The 16020-nt window shown below is 51.7% G+C and overlaps 1 protein-coding gene across 1 annotated transcript; it reads left to right on the plus strand.

Moving 5' to 3' along the window:
- Positions 1-3393: 3393 nt before the first annotated feature.
- Positions 3394-14606, plus strand: RPS19 (ribosomal protein S19). Its single transcript, XM_030797158.1, has 6 exons — positions 3394-3765; positions 4250-4320; positions 4583-4683; positions 12203-12386; positions 12870-12924; positions 14541-14606. Exons 2-6 carry the CDS (start codon positions 4250-4252, stop codon positions 14565-14567), a joined length of 438 nt encoding a protein of 145 aa, XP_030653018.1. The 5' UTR covers positions 3394-3765; the 3' UTR covers positions 14568-14606.
- Positions 14607-16020: the final 1414 nt, after the last annotated feature.

Genomic DNA, 16020 nt, shown 5'->3' on the forward strand with positions numbered 1-16020 from the left:
GGCAATCCGCCCATCTCAGCCTCCCAAAGTGCTGAGATTACAGGCGTGAGCCACTGCTCCCAGCCAGCTCATTTCTTCTTAGTGATGAGTACTATCCCACTGTTTGTAGGTACTACAGCCTCAACCCATTGTTAAAACTGTGTTTAGGCCGGGCGCGGTGGCTCACGCCTGTAATCCCAGCACTTTGGGAGGCCGAGGCGGGTGGATCACGAGGTCAGGAGATCGAGACCATCCTGGCTGATACTGTGAAACCCCGTCTCTACTAAAAATACAAAAAAATAGCCGGGCGAGGTGGCGGGCGCCTGTAGTCCCAGCTACGCAGGAGGCTGAGGCAGGAGAATGGCGTGAACCCCGGGGGGCGGAGCCTGCAGTGAGCCGAGATCGCACCACTGCACTCCAGCCTGGGTGAAAGGGCGAGACTCCTTCTCAAAAAAAAAAAAAAAAAAAAAAAAAAAAAACTGTGTTTAAAGAGTTTATTGAGGCTGGGCACGGTGACTCACGCCTGTAATCCCAGCACTCCAGCGCCACTGCACTCCAGAGCAGGACCCTGTCTGCCTCCCCTTCCCCTCCACCCCGCCAAAAAAAAGATATGGTGGAACCTTAAATGCCTTACTAACTGAAAGAAGCCAATCCAAATGTATGATTCCAATTATATGACATTCTGGAAAAAGGCAAAATTGTGATAACAATAAAATGATAAAATGATAATTGGTTGTCGGGTTGGAGGGATGGAGGGATGAACGTGTGTTGTTTAGGGCAATGAAATTATTCTCCATGAAACTGTAATGGTGGATACGTGTCATTACACATTTGCCAAAACTTGCAGAACATACAACAAGAGTGAACACTGATGTAAACTGCGGACTTTGGGTGATAATATTGTGTTCCTTGATTGTAGCAAAGGTACCACTCTGGTGTGGAATGTTGATAGAAAGGGAGGCCATCTCCGTGTGTCGGCATGGGGAATATGGGAATTCTGTACTTTCCACTAAATTTACAGGCGTGAGCCTGTAATCCCAGCACTTTGGGAGTCCGAGGCGGGTGGATCACGAGGTCAGGAGATCAAGACCATCCTGGCTAACACGATGAAACCCCATCTCTACTAAAAATACAAAAAATTAGCCGGGCGTGGTGGTGGGCACCTGTAGTCCCAGCTACTCGACAGGCTGAGGTAGGAGAATGGCGTGAACCCGGGAGGCGGAGCTTGCATGAGCCGAGATCACACCACTGCACTCCAGCCTGGGTGACAGAACGAGACTCCGTCTCAAAAAAAAAAAAAAAAAAAAAAAAGTTTATTGCAAGAGCTTGAGTATCTTCAGTTGTGGCTTCAAATCCGAGCTCAGGCTTTAACCTTATGTGACCCTGGACAAATGACTTGACTCTAAGGCTCAGCTGACTGGTCTATAACCACCTCACAGAGTTGTCAATTATGAATCTGTAAAAACTAACATGTACAAAAATTAACAGCAGGGACACAGTGCTGAGAAACTGTGTTCTCTAAAATCACAGACTGCCAGAATTTTAAAAAATCTTTAAAATCGTAAGAATAGTGAAAATGGGACATCTCGTTCTTACCTGGAAAGTCTAAGTCACTTTGACACAGAGAAGCAGTCATGATCTCCAACTCAGGTGAGAGCTTCAGAGACGCAGTTTTTAGAGACAACATTGTACATTTATCTAAACTTTCTAATGTCCAAGGAAACAGAATCCTGCGTCTGCTCCTAGCCCAGGAATGATGTTAGCTCCATTGCATAAATACATGCCTGCTTTGCCTTATGTCCATCAAAACTCTGCTTTATATAAATTTCACCTAAGCTTCACTCTTCCCAAAATCCTATATTCACCCTGTCTCTTCCTTTGGTCAGGCACTCCAGAGTTCCTCTGGAGAGCTTTAAAAAAAAAAATTTAATTTAATGAAATGACTCAAATGAATTACGTGTAAATGATTCAGAACTGGTATTAGAAATTATTAAAAGTAGGGGCCAGGCACAGTGGCTCACACCTGTAATCCCAGCACTTTGGGAGGCCGACGCAGGTGGATCACCTGAGGTCAGGAGTTCAAGACCAGCCTGGCCAACATGGTGAAAACCCGTCACTATAAAAATACAAAAATTAGCCAGGTGTGGTGGCAGGCGCCTGTAATCCCAGCTACTTGGGAGCCTGAGGCCAGAGAATCGCTTGAACCCGGGAGGCGGAGGTTGCAGTGAACCAAGATCACATCATTGCACTCCAGCCTGGGCGACAGAGCGAGGCTCCAACTCAAAAAAAAAATTAAATAATAATTAATTAATTAAATTATAAAAAGTGAATATAAATTACCCAAGTACATGGAGATTTCCAGTTAGACATGCATATATTACCCACTTTGAGTACATATGGAAATATGTATGTGTTGGTTCTGGAAAAATAATTGAGATAATGAAAATATTTTCTCAAGTTTTAGAAACAGTATGAGATAGGTTTCAACAACATTCTACATGAATGTAAAACCTTGATTTAAATATATGATCTTATGCTAGAAGCATGGTTGGTTTTAACTTTTCTCACAGATACGAGTCTTGACTTATTAATAATTAACACATTTTGCAGCCACAGTATCAGTGTGGGGTAAAATTCTAATATTTGCTCTGATGTTTTAGATTCTCAGTCTTTCCAACATAAGAAAATAGCTACACACATTTCAGTGTTTCCTTTTTGCAACAAGTTAACATAATTTTATTGGACCACATGTTATTTAGTTGTTGGGCCTTGTAAGGATTAAATGAGATCATGCATGTAACACTACAGTAACAGCCACGATAAATGTCCAAATAATATTTACCTGTGCCTGGCACAAAGCAGGCACTCAAAAAATATTTTTTAGAGCATGTGACGCGCCATGAACCAGAGCAGCCACTTTAAATGGGCAACGGGGATCTCATTTTTTTTTTTTTTTTAATGGTGAGACAAGCCCTGAGAGGGCAAATGGACTGCCTAAACCTACACAGGTCAGCAGGGCAGGTAAATCTAAACTGGCAAAGTAAGGGCTGAGCGAACAGACTCCGACACTAGAACGCAGAGCTGAACTAACTTCTGCTAAGGTCCCGCCTCTGCCGTTTTGTCCCGCCTTCATCTCCTCCCCTCCTCCAGCGCCTCATTCCCTTTTCGCTGGCCCCGGCTGTGCTGAAGCAACTTCCGCCCTGAGAAGGGTGGGGCTTCCGTCTCCCGCTCTCGCGACTCCTGGCGGTGAAGGACGGAAGATGATAGCCACATTTCTTCCTCGCCCTTCCCCTAGGTTCCCTGTCACAGTTCCGCCCTTACTACTCCCACTTCCGGCCAGAAAACAGCCACTTCCACCCGGAAAAGGGGTTGTTTGGCCGGAGGGCGCCAGCTGTGGCCCACCCAACCTGCCCCGTACTTTCGCCATCATAGTCTTCTCCACCACTGTTCCTTCCAGCCACGAACGACGCAAACGAAGCCAAGTTCCCCCAGCTCCGAACAGGAGCTCTCTATCCTCTATTACACTCCGGGAGAAGGAAAGGCGGGAGGAAACCCAGGCCTCCACGCCCGACACCTTGGCCCTCCCCTTTACCTTTCCACCCCTCACTAGACATCCTCCCATCTAGGCGGGGACGAAGCCACTTTCGCCCTGAGAGAGGCGGAGCCTCAGCTTCTACCCTCGTTCTCGCGAGCTTTCGGAACTCTCGCGAGACCCGAAGCCCGACTTGTGCGCCCGGGAAACCCCGTCGCTCCCTTTCCCCTGGCTGGCAGCGCGGAGGCCGCACGGTAAGCGAGGGCTCCGAGTTGGACTGGGCGCGAGGCGGCAGGGCCGGACGCCGAAGCCTCAGAGCGCTTGCCTGAGGGCTCCGAGGCGCCCGGCGCGGGCCCGTCCCGCCCCCTGGAGCCGCGGCCACGTGCGAGCGGCAGGCCCGGACATGCCCGGTCAGCGCCGTCCGGGAAGCGAGCGTGGGCCCTGGGGGGCAGCGGTGGGGTGCGTGGGGCGTCCGGAGTCCCGGGGCTGGGGAGTGGGGTCGCGCAGGATCCTCACACGCGGGGGCCAGGCTGTATTAGTGCGATCCAGAGAGGCCGTGGGCGTCGGTGAGCTCCTTCGAACCCGCAGGAGCCGGAGCCCGGCGTTGAAGGGGCCGTGGGAAGTAACGGGTGTACCCCGGTTTAGGATGCGTTGGAGCGAAAGGATTGGGATGGGGTCCGTGCCCTTGGCAGTCGTCTCCGCCAGGCCTGTGTTCACTTGCTTGACTTTTTCCCGCAGATGCCTGGAGTTACTGTAAAAGACGTGAACCAGCAGGAGTTCGTCAGAGCTCTGGCAGCCTTCCTCAAAAAGTGAGTTTGGGGACTGAGGTTCAAAACGGGTGGAGGCTGTCGCCTTGGCCTGCCCGTCTGAGCCCCAGTGTTTGCCGGTCCCGGCAGGGGAGACTTGTTTGGGACCTCCGTGGCTCCTTTCAGCGTGAGGCCTGGCTTGTGTTCCGGTTCCAGCCTCTCTGTACTCTGGGCACATCATAGTTATGTTGAGGGGAGGGCATTTGGGATGTGGGGTAGTTTGTGGAGATGACTGGATCGTGCTTTTCCCATGTTTCGGTCTTAGGTCCGGGAAGCTGAAAGTCCCCGAATGGGTGGACACCGTCAAGCTGGCCAAGCACAAAGAGCTTGCTCCCTACGATGAGAACTGGTTCTACACGCGAGCTGGTGAGGAACTTAGGTCTTTGGCTGGAGAGTGGGGAGCTGGGTGACCCCGGCACAAACCATATTTCCGTGTCTCCTCTGAGCTTTTTCCTGCCCCAAGAGGGAGAGAAACCCTTGGTTGTGTCACAACTTGCCGTGTGTGATGTGACATTCAATAACTTGATACTCCAAGTTTTTATTACATTCTAAGAGCTTTGTGAGAGGAGGACCTGTGGCTTTGAGCTTCAGGGGAAACCAGAGACAGGTGAATGTTCATATTTTGCTTACAGATGGTTTAATCCTTTCTATATACATGGAGGCAGACTCCCTGGGTTTGGATCCATCTTTTACGTCTGGCTGTGTGACCTTTGGCAAGTTGGTTAACCTGCCTGTGCCTCCACTTTCTCATCCCCAAAATGGGACTAATTATTGTACCAGTACGAGAGTATTGCGAGGATTGAATGAATTTAAAGCAGAGTGTTTAGAACGTGTCTGTTGCGTAGTAGTTACTCAGGAAAAAGTCAGTTATTTTTACTATTGCTCAGATTATCAAGTTAGCCTTCTCCATGTCTCTGACAGGTTGTTTCTAACTAAATGGTTGGAGATCTAGCCAGGTCAGTCCCTGCTTTAAATCTCAATTTCCGACCTTATGGACACCTTGCAGTCTCGTGCCAGTCCCGTCTCTTTTCGATCTTCCAATGATAATTTAGGTACAGTCCCTGACTAGTGTTAGTTCTCATGTGTCTTGACATTTCAGTACTCACTAAATCTTCACTCTCAGGAAAACCTAACAGGGTGGGCGGTGGCAGTGCCGTGTTATGTCAAGGTGGCAGCTTTAGCACGGACCTTCACTAAGGGGCCTCGGCCTCTCCAATCTTAAACCTTATCTCTCTGTGAAGTGGGGGCTCCATCCTGACCACAGCTTGTCCCCAGATAAGAGGTAGGTGGGAAGCAGGGTTTGGAAATTGGCAAAACTCCTCAATGACCCTGAAAAGAGTTGGCCTTGGTACAGGTTGCTTGGCCCTTCAGAATATGAAGCATTTTGTAGATCTGTGGTACACTTGTGCCTCAAATGTCTATTGGGGCCCACTCTTTCAGGCCATGGAGTGAGCACAGAGGACCAGCATAATACTCAGCCACGGCCTCTGAGGACTGAAAGATGAACTTGCTGAGGTGGGTAGGGTTGCTGGCGTATCACCTACCCACCGTCTGTTTTAGACAGAAAATGGGGCGGATGAAGAGAAGCTGACTTCCCTGGGCACACATCAATGACAAGGCCTAGAATTTACATATCCTCTCCACCTGTCCCCCCATCTTGCTTTGGCAGTGCCTCAAGGGTCAGTAGGTCAGAGCAGCTTTGGATCTAGGATTAGGAAAAATAATCTTTCTCATTTGCTGGGGTGAAGACACATTCTGCACATACCAAATACCTCCAAAGTAGGAGTGTATGTGTCTTGTACTTTTTTTTTTTTTTTTTTGCATGGGGAGGGATTAACGAGATGGGATTAAGACCTTGGGTAATAAACCTAGTTGCATCTGCTGGTCATGGTAGAGTTGCTGTGGTCCCTTGCAGCTGACAGTGGCCCTGCCTGGAAACCTCAAGCAGGATGTGCATCTTCTGCCTGCCTACTGGTCTCTGTCACTTGGAGTACCCCAAAGGCCTCTTTTACACCTCACTTGCCCAGCTGCCCTAGCAGCCTAGGATGGTTGTGTGGTAGACCAGCGGCCTGTTGTGTATACTTTCGTTGGGATATAGCCACCCCCATGTATCTACATATACAAGGGCAGAGTTGTAGTTGTGGCAGAAGCTGTAGACTGCAAAGCCTGAAATATTTCCTACCTGACCCTTTATTATTTATTTTCACAGACAGGGTCTAGCCCTGTCACCCAGGTTGGAGTGCAGTGGCACAGTTATAGCTCACTGTAGCCTCCTGGGCTCAAGTGATCCTCCTGCCCCACCCTACTAAGTAGCTGGGACTACAGGTGCCTGTCAGCCACCATGCCTAGCTAATTTTTTTTATTTGTAGAGATGGAGTCTCACTATGTTGAACTCCCAAGCTCAAGCGGTCCTCCCGCCTCAGCCTCCCAAAGCACTGGGATTACAGGCAAAGTTTACCAGCCTCTATTCTAGAGTTTAACATGTTCCGCCCAGTTTCGCAGCCAGCTTATACTAGTCATGGGAGTGATCTGTTTTACCAAAGAGAAAGCTGTGGTGCAGACAGGCGAAGTGACTTGCTGCAAGTCACCCTGGGAGGGCTTTGGCAGGGTGGCTCTGTCCAAAACTAGGTTCCCTGCTATATTTCCTTTTTTTCTACTCATAAGAGTCTGGCCTATTTTGCCCCCTCAGATTTGAGGCTAAAGTGTGCTAAAGCTGAGGCCCTGCTGAGCAGGGCCAAATTGTGGAGACCTGTAGGAATGAGTGTGAAGTAGACAGGTCTTAATCCTGGGGTTTGGGGGTAAAGAGGCCCATGGCAGAAGATGGGGCCCTCCTGAGGGTGGTCTGGAAATGGAGCAGAGCTGTAGGAGTAACAGTCCCAAGGCAGTGGTGTAGGGGCAGGGCAAGGTAGAGGAAGAACCCGCAAAGACTTGCTCTCACTGGATGTTCAAGGGATGGCCGCCAGGGGTCTTTATGAAGGGGGTGGTGCAGGGTAGACCTAGACAGGCTTTTTTTTTTTTTTTTTTTTTTTTTTGAAGACAGAGTCTTGCTCTGTCACCAGGCTGGAGTACAGTGGTGCTGTCTCAGCTAACTGCAACCTCTGCCTCCCGGGTCAAGCAATTCTCCTGCCTCAGCCTCCCAAGTAGCTGGGACTACAGGCGCCTGCCACCACACCCAGCTAATTTTTGTATTTTTAGTAGAGACGGTTTCACCATGTTGGCTGGGATGCTCTTGATCTCTTGACCTCATGATCCGCCCGCCTCGGCCTCCCAAAGTCCTGGGATTACAGGCGTGAGCTCCCGCACCCGGCTGGACAAGCGTCTTGCTGTCTTAATTCTCTAAAGGACCTGCTGAAGATAGAGATGTGGGAGTCTAGTTTGGTGTCCTGGTGTGCGTCTGAAAGCAGCTGCTGAATTGGGATGTCTGGAAACACTTCTTGTAGGTTGGAGGCTGCTCCATCTCTGGCTCCTGCGTGGGGCTGGGCACCCACTTGTGCTGTGACAGTAGAAAGAATGAGACTGGGAGGTGTCACAGAAATGAGTTAAGGGATGAATCAAGGTCAGGAAAGTGGTTTCTTAACAAGTTTGGCAGAGAAGGGTCAGCTAGAGTGTGCTGGGGGAGTTCTTCCCTGCCTTTGACTCTAGGTCGGGATGGGACCACCAGTCTGGACTTCGCTGAGCTGCGATGACTCCTAAGAAGCCGTGCTTGGTTGGTCTGCCCCGTGCTCAAGTCCAGAGGGACCCTTCCTCTCGGTCTAGCAGGAACACAGCTGCTCTCCCTTGACCGTGAACTCACAGTAGAGTGGAGAGGGGTGGCCTCCTTTACAGTTCCAGGTAGGGGGTGATTCCTGGACAGGGGTTCCTGAGAGGAGTGGGTTGCCATCCCAAGAATGCACACAGCAGAGGAGCAGGCCTCTAGCATGGAAGAACTGGAGGAGAACCCATTTGTGACAGCAGCTTGCTCGCAATTGGCCTCATGAGGGCCAGATAGGGTGGCCTGGATTTGTGCAGCTCCACATCAAAAGCTGGGGCTGGAACCTGGGTCTCTAGGGGGTAAGGAAAAAGGTCAGTGTTTTAATAGAATAGAACGCGGTATTTCAACTCTTACATTTGTGAAGTTAATAACCCTTCCTTTCCCTTCTAGTGGGTCAGAAAAAAATAATTAGCATGAACTGGGATAGCAAGGGAGGAGCTTGTAGTGTCTGACCAAGGTTCTCCATGCCAAAAGGTTTTTATACAGCCTTAAGAAAAATGTAAGCCTCCGTTAAAGAACCGAATAGGCCTTTGGGAGGCAGAGGCAGGCAGATCACCTGAGGTCAGGAGTTTGAGACCATCCTGACCAATGTGGTGAAACCCTGTCTCTACTAAAAATACAAAAATTAGCTGGGCGTGGTGGCAGGCGCCTGTAGTCCCAGCTACTCGGGAGGCTGAGATAGAATTGCTTGAACCCCAGAGGCAGAGGTTGCAGTGAGCCTGAGATCGCACCACTGTACTCCAGCCTGTGCAACAGAGCGAGACTCTGTCTCAAAAAAAAAAAAAAAAAAAAAACCTAATAGGCTTTATGAGAGCTTGTTCTCTACCAGTCACTGTGCTCAAGGTTTAAGTAAAGTGTCTCCTTAAGTACCACAGCACAAACCACCTGGAGGATAGGTGGGTCCTGTGTCCCTTCTGAGGAGGAACGGTGTCGGGATTCAAGCCCCTGTCTGACCGCTCTGGGCGCTGGTCCCAACCCAACAAGACTGAGGCTGAGTGTCCCATTTCTGGTGCACAGCTGCTTTGGGCATTTCTGCGCTTAGGAGTGTGTGCCTTACTCTTAAAAAGCAAGATAACGGGCCGGGTGTGGTGGCTCATGCCTGTAATCCCAGCACTTTGGGAGGCCGAGGCAGGCGGATCACGAGGTCAGGAGATCGAGACCATCCTGGCTAACACGGTGAAACCCCGTCTCTACTAAAAATAAAAAAAAAATTAACCGGGCATGGTGGCGGGCGCCTGTAGTCCCACCTACTCGGGAGGCTGAGGTAGGAGAATGGCGTGAACCCGGGAGGCGAAGCTTGCAGTGAGCCCAGATGGTGCCACTGCACTCCAGCCTGGGCGACAGAGCAAGACTCCGTCTCAAAAAAAAATAAAGCAAGATAACAGGAAAAGCTGTCCTGCTTTCCCCAGTCCTGGGTACTGTAGTTCAAATGGGAGAGCAGGTCTCCACCCAGATCCCCAGGGCACAGCCAGCTACAGGGCCCAGAGGGATGGCAGCAGCTGCTGGGCATTTGAGCTGGTCTGAAAGGGTGGAGGTTTCCAGTGATGTCACTCTCTGGCAGAAAGATTGTGGGGGGGTGGCTTATACCAAGTGACTCTGTCTATTGGTCCTGGTTATGGGCACTTATTACCAGGCAGTGGCGTAGGGGGTAGGGCCTGGAGTGAGGTGGGGATTTTAAAGTGAGCAGATGCCAGAGGTAGTGAGACAACAGCGGGGCTGTGCTCTTGGCCCCCAGCGGAGCATGGTTGTACAGTATCAGCTGGGCATTGGTTCCAGGATGAACTCCAATACCCAAGTCCACAGATGCTCACCCTTATTATAAAATGGTGTAATGTCAGGGCCAGAGGCCGGGCACGGTGGCTCACGCCTGTAATCCCAGCACTTTGGGAGGCTGAGGCGGGCAGATCACGAGGTCAGGAGTTCGAGACCGTCCTGGCTAACACAGTGAAACCCCATCTCTACTAAAAATACAAAAAAATTAGACAGGCGTGGTGGCAGGCACCTGTAGTCCCAGCTACTTGGGAGGCTGAGGCAGGAGAATGGCATGAAGCCGGGAGGCAGAGCTTGCAGTGAGCCGAGATTGCGCCACTGCACTCCAGCCTGGGCAACAGAGCGAGACTCCGTCTCAAAAAAAAAAACATCGGGGCTGGCACAGTGGCACACACCTGTAATCCTAGCACTTTGGGAGGCCAGATGGGTGGATCACTTCACTCCAGGAGTTCAGCCAGAGCAACATGGCAAAACTGGGTCTCTTCAAAAATTAGCTGGGCATGGTGGCCTGCAATAGTAGTCCCAACTATTCAGGAGGTCAAAGCTGCAGTGAGCTGTTATCACTGCACTCCAGCCTGGGTGACAGAATGATGCCCTGTCTCAAAAAAAAAAAAAAAAAGGTATAATATTCGCATATATCCTATGTAGATGTTTTACTTTAGAGACAGAGTCTCACTCTGTCACACAGGCTGGAGTGCAGTGGTATGATCTTGGCGAACTGCATCCTCTGCCTCCCAGGCTCAAGTGATTCTCCTGCTTCAGCCTCCCAAGTAGCTGGGGTTACAGGGGTTGTGCCAACCACACCTGGCTGATTGTCTTGTAATTTCAGTAGAGATGGGGTTTCACCATGTTGGCCAGGCTGGTCTTGAACTCCTGACCTCAGGTGGTTCTCCCGCCTCAGCCTCCCAAAGTGCTGGGATTACAGGCATGAGCCACTGTGCCCGGCCTGATCCCATATATTTTAAATCATCTGTAGATTACTTATAGATTAATACAGGCCAGATATGGCACATACTTATAGTCCCAGCTGCTTAAGAGGCTGAGGCAAGAGGATTGCTTAAGCCCAGGAGTTAGAGGCTGCAGTGAGCTATGATCACACCACAGCACTCCAGCCTGGGTGACAGAATGAGGCCTTTTTTTGTTTTTTAAGAAAAAAAAAAGCACTAATACGGTGTAAGTAATTGTTACACTGTTTTGAATCGTCGTTTTTTTTCACCTGAATATTTTTGATCCACCCTTGGTTGAGTCTGTGGATATGGAGGGCTGGCTGTATCTGGACCTGATCTCAGGGCAGGAGGGGGCTGGGAACAAGCGGTATACAAGAACTGTTTCTGGGCAGAAGCAGCCCACCCCACACAGAATACTGCCTGGCACTTGGCAATTATGGAAGAACCCCCAATTTCCCCACTTGATCTTTAGAACTAGAGGAAAGAAGTCACTTGAGCAGACTCAGACCAACTTGCTGATCTCTGGGTCCCAGGAACAAACCAGACTCTGCTCTGAGCTCCAGAGCTAGGCGGGACCATGTGATGGCTGAAATCTGGGTGCTTCCTGCATGTGGGCCCCAGTGCCATCACAGTGCCAGGACAGGGCAGTGCCTTCAGAGCTGTGTGACATGGAGCCAGTGAGTACCTTCTGGCGCCTCGATTTCACTCTTTAAAGGAGAGCAGCACCTGACACACCCATTGAGTCCTCACAGTAACCTCCGGGCCCTCAGGTGAAGCGGGGTGGAGAGATTGAAAAGCACTTGGCACGGGGCCTGGCAGATGTGTTCTCCAGTTAATAGAAGCGTGCAAGCGTTTCTGGGGAGGCTGGTGTCTCGACTGAATTTTACGGACCTTTTTTTGCAGGCAAGGAGGCTGGCTGGGGTGGACCAGAGATTTGCCCAACCCAGCCTTCCCTGTGTCCGCAGAGGGGCTGGTACACATTCCAAGCGGGGGGCATCCACTGCACAGAGTGTCTGCCCTGCCCTTGCTATCCTGAGCTCTCCAGACTGAAGTGGCCCAGAGAGTGGCGATAGGTCTCTTCACTCCTGCTTCTCTGGGGCCCGTGGAGATGGTCACAGCTAGGCTCTACCCCTACATAACCTCAGGTTCAATTCAACAGCAGTGCTGCTGGGACAGTAACCACTAAATAAGTTGGCCCTGGATGGTGGGAGTGCCCACCCAGGGTGCACGGCTGCTTGTCGAGGAAGAGGTAGCCGGGGGGTGGGTGAGGAGAGGGGGCTGTCAGTTTCTGGGTGTTAGTGTGTGTTTTCAGTTTCCCTTCTGATAAAACAGTGAGAATTAGCTGTTTACACACAAGGAATTATTTACTTGAGACCTTGATCAAGACCCTTAAATCTCCCTCTCACACTACCCCCAGCTTCCACAGCGCGGCACCTGTACCTCCGGGGTGGCGCTGGGGTTGGCTCCATGACCAAGATCTATGGGGGACGTCAGAGAAACGGCGTCATGCCCAGCCACTTCAGCCGAGGCTCCAAGAGTGTGGCCCGCCGGGTCCTCCAAGCCCTGGAGGGGCTGAAAATGGTGGAAAAGGACCAAGATGGGTAAGCAGGGTAGGGAGGGCTGCATTGATGGAGCAGCCTTGGGGCCCGGTCATCACTTCCCCAACAAATGGTCCTGCATAGTCTGCCCAGCCCCTCAGGCCTCTCCTATCAGAGGCAGGCAGGAGGGGATTCTGCAGAAAAGCGAACAGCAAGGGGCCTCACCCCGACCTCTCTGGCTGACTAGCCCAGGCTCCAGGAAGGTAATTTAGCGACTGTCTGCTTTCATTAGCCTGCTTGTTAACTTTTCCCAATTGATTTTTCGGGGCTTTTGATCTAATGCTTGCACAAACGACACCCCGTCAGCTCCCAGGGGGGCTCCCACTACTGCCCCCAGCTCATTAGAATGCACCTGACTAGGGCCCTCACTGGGACTTGGCTGGCAGCAGGTGGCTTCTTGAGAAGCCTGGCTCACAACCGGGAGGGAAGGGGCTGAGAACAGGACCTGTGCTCACTGGGGCCTACACGACCCTTCCCTCCCCACAGGGGCCGCAAACTGACACCTCAGGGACAGAGAGATCTGGACAGAATCGCCGGACAGGTGAGGCCTGCGTTTGGGGCGGGGCTGGGTCGCTTAGTCACTGCCCAAGCATTTCCAAAGCCCATGCTTTGTCAGATTTTAGTCACTGCCCAAGCATTTCCAAAGCCCATGCTTTGTCAGATAGACTTCTTTCCTTCTCTGAAGGGCACAGCCCAGGGTGCTGGCGGGGTCAGAGGAGGGCTGCCCAGGGACAGGAGAAAGAACAGTTCTGACTGACTTTTCCTGCTGGGGCTGCTTAGAAATTTGGAGGCAGGCCGGCTGTGCTGTCTCACCCCTGTAATCCCAGCACTTTGGGAGGCCGAGGCAGGCGAATTATCTGAGGTCAGGAGTTCAAGACCATTCTGACCAACATGGAGAAACCCTGTCTCTACTAAAAATACAAAATTAGCTGGGCATGGTGGCGCATGCCTGTAATCACAGCTACTCGGGAGGCTGAGGCACAAGAATTGCTTGAACCCGGGAGGCGGAGGTTGCAGTGAGCCGAGATCACGCCATTGCACCCCAGCCTGGGCAACAAGAGCGAAACTCCGTCTCAAAAAAAAGAAAAAATTTGGAGGGAACTCCAGCCCAGGTGCCACTGGGCATCTATCCGTGGAGCACATAGCTGTACCCACAGATGACTCCCCCTCCCCAGGTCAGCCTGCGATATTTCCCCTTAGTCCTCATGCGTACTGAGCATCACATGGGCTGCTTGGGAGAGTTGGAGATAAGGGAGGGGGGCTGGTTCAGAACCCAGGTCTCCATTCAGATCCTGGCTGGCCGACAACCGGGGCAGAGTGGCCACAGCCCTGGTGCAACAGTCTCCTGTCTTGGCCTCCCTGTGGCCAAAATCTACCCTTGGCCACCTCAAGCATGGTAGTGAGGTGAGCTGTAGTACAGCAGGACCACCCAGGGCCTGGCATGAGCTCAATTCTGTATCACTGACTCAGGCCTCCTAGGAGCCTTGGAGCATTTAGTCAGTCTAGTGTCACAAAAGAATGGAAGGTGTCAGCCCTCTAGGAGTTGGGGGTGGCCTGGAAGGAGAAAGCTCTTCCAGGCAGAGTGGGGCCTGGCGCACACATCATTGCTGGTGGTTGGATGTTGGCCTTCTTACACGGCAGTGGGCGGAATTTGGACTCCACTCTGCCACTCCCTTCTCTTTTCTTTTTGAGACAGAGTCTTGCTGTCTCCCAGGCTGGAGTGCAGTGGCGCAATCTCGGCTCACTGCAACCTCTGCCACCCGGGTTCAAGCAATTCTCCTGTCTTCAGCCTCCCGAGTAGCTGGGACTACAGGCATACACCACCACACCTGGCTAGTTTTTATATTTTTAGTAGAGACAGGGTTTCGCCATATTGGTCAGGCTGGTCTCGAACTCTTGACCTCAGGTGATCCACCTGCCTCGGCTTTCCAGAGTGCTGGGATTAAAGGTGTGAGCCACTGTGCCGGGCCACTCCCTTGAGACCCAGTTTCCACGTCTATAAAATGGGAGAATACCCACAGTGAGAGTTAGATGAGATAGACGCATTTGAAACCACAAATCAGGGTGCCCACCTCTGGTGGGTAGTAGGTAGCTGTTAGAAAGTGCCCCAGCAGAGACCCCCTTGACCAACTTTTATTCTTCCATCTTTTCCCACAGGTGGCAGCTGCCAACAAGAAGCATTAGAACAAACCATGCTGGGTTAATAAATTGCCTCATTCGTAATCCTGGTCTGGGTCTCTTTTTTGAGTCTCGCTGTGTCACCCAGGCTGGAGTGCAGTGGCGCCATCTCGGCTCACTGCAATCTCCGCCTTCTGGGTTCAAGTGATTCTCCTGCCTCAGCCTCCCAAAGTGCTAGGATTGCGGGTGTGAGCCACTGCGCCTGGTCTGGTTTGGGTCTCTTGATTTTTCTTCAGGGGCATAAGGAAGAGGCGCTTCCTCCCTTCCCTTGGGTGAGGGGGCCCAGAGTGATTGGGTGGCTGTGTACCCAGCAGCCAGTAGGGCCTTCCCAGTTCAAACAGTTCCCATCTGGGTTTGGAGGAAGGACCCAGGGGCCCTTGTGTCTCACTCCCCCACATCCTGTCTTTGCAATTGTCAGAAAGTGAGAAACGAAAGGGTGGCTGTGTGAGCTGTGACCTCAGCTGGGCCTGGGCTGCAGAGGTGGCTTCCGCTGGAGTAAAGCAAGAGGGCCCAGGGTTCATGCTCTTCCCCGGAAGGTAGAAAAGGACAGACCACCAGGGAGCCTTCACAGCAAACTGACCTGTGCTGACTGCACACTAACTTTCCTGGGCCTGCACGTCCTGGATGGTCCTTGAGCCTTCACTCCGCATCTGAGCGGTCTTGGGCCCACAGAGTGGCAGTGGCAGGAAGCCAGTGGAAGCAGATCCCTGTGCAGAAGTTCAGTTGCCAGGGCGGGCACACAAGGGCTGTGTAACCTTGGCAGTCCTGCACGGTAAGTGGGATGTGGCCTCTGCCCATGATTGGGCACCTGGTCAGGCTGGGAGATCCAAATGGTGCCCAGTGGGCAGCTGTCTGACCCCTGGAGGGGCAAGCCAGGAAAGAACCTCTTAGAGCCCACTGTGACCAGATGTCCCTCCCAGTTGGGAAGACTAAACTGGTTTGGCCAATATCTCCCAGGATGCCCCTATCCAAATTATTCCTGGGATCTGACCCATTTCCTGGAAAGGGGCGAGCCTGGGTTTTGAAGTTCAAACTACTTGAGTTTAAGTCACAACTCTGCCCCTAATCCCATGTAACCCTGTGCACCTTACCCTCTGAGCCGTCGTCTCCTCGTGTGTAACCCTGCTAACTCCTGAGAGACTGGACAAGATGCCATGGAGAGCCTTGGCTCTGAGTAGCTCCGCTGCCGGACAGTTGGCAGTCCCCAAATGTAAGGCATAAGAGTTTAAGAAGTATCGGCCAGGCACAGTGGCTCACACCTGTAATCTCAGCACTTTGGGAGGCCGAGACAGGCTGATCACCTGAGGTTGGGAGCTTGAGAACAGCCTGACCAACATGGAGAAACCCCATCTCTACTAACAATACAAAATTAGTTGGGCGTGGTGCTACTCGGGAGGCTGAGGCAGGAGAATCGCTTGAACCCAGGAGGTGGAGGTTGCAGTGGGCTGAGATCAAGCAA

Source organism: Nomascus leucogenys, chromosome 17 (assembly GCF_006542625.1).
Source record: "Nomascus leucogenys isolate Asia chromosome 17, Asia_NLE_v1, whole genome shotgun sequence".
Classification (NCBI taxonomy): Eukaryota; Metazoa; Chordata; class Mammalia; order Primates; family Hylobatidae; genus Nomascus; species Nomascus leucogenys.

Excerpts from the sequence above, each read along its gene's own strand:
- RPS19 (XM_030797158.1), top strand. The coding sequence starts at position 4,250 with ATGCCTGGAGTTACTGTAAAAGACGTGAACCAGCAGGAGTTCGTCAGA. Across the intron at positions 4,321-4,582 it reads CTGGCAGCCTTCCTCAAAAA|GTCCGGGAAGCTGAAAGTCC; the intron begins GTGAGTTTGGGG and ends TTTCGGTCTTAG. Across the intron at positions 4,684-12,202 it reads CTGGTTCTACACGCGAGCTG|CTTCCACAGCGCGGCACCTG; the intron begins GTGAGGAACTTA and ends CACTACCCCCAG.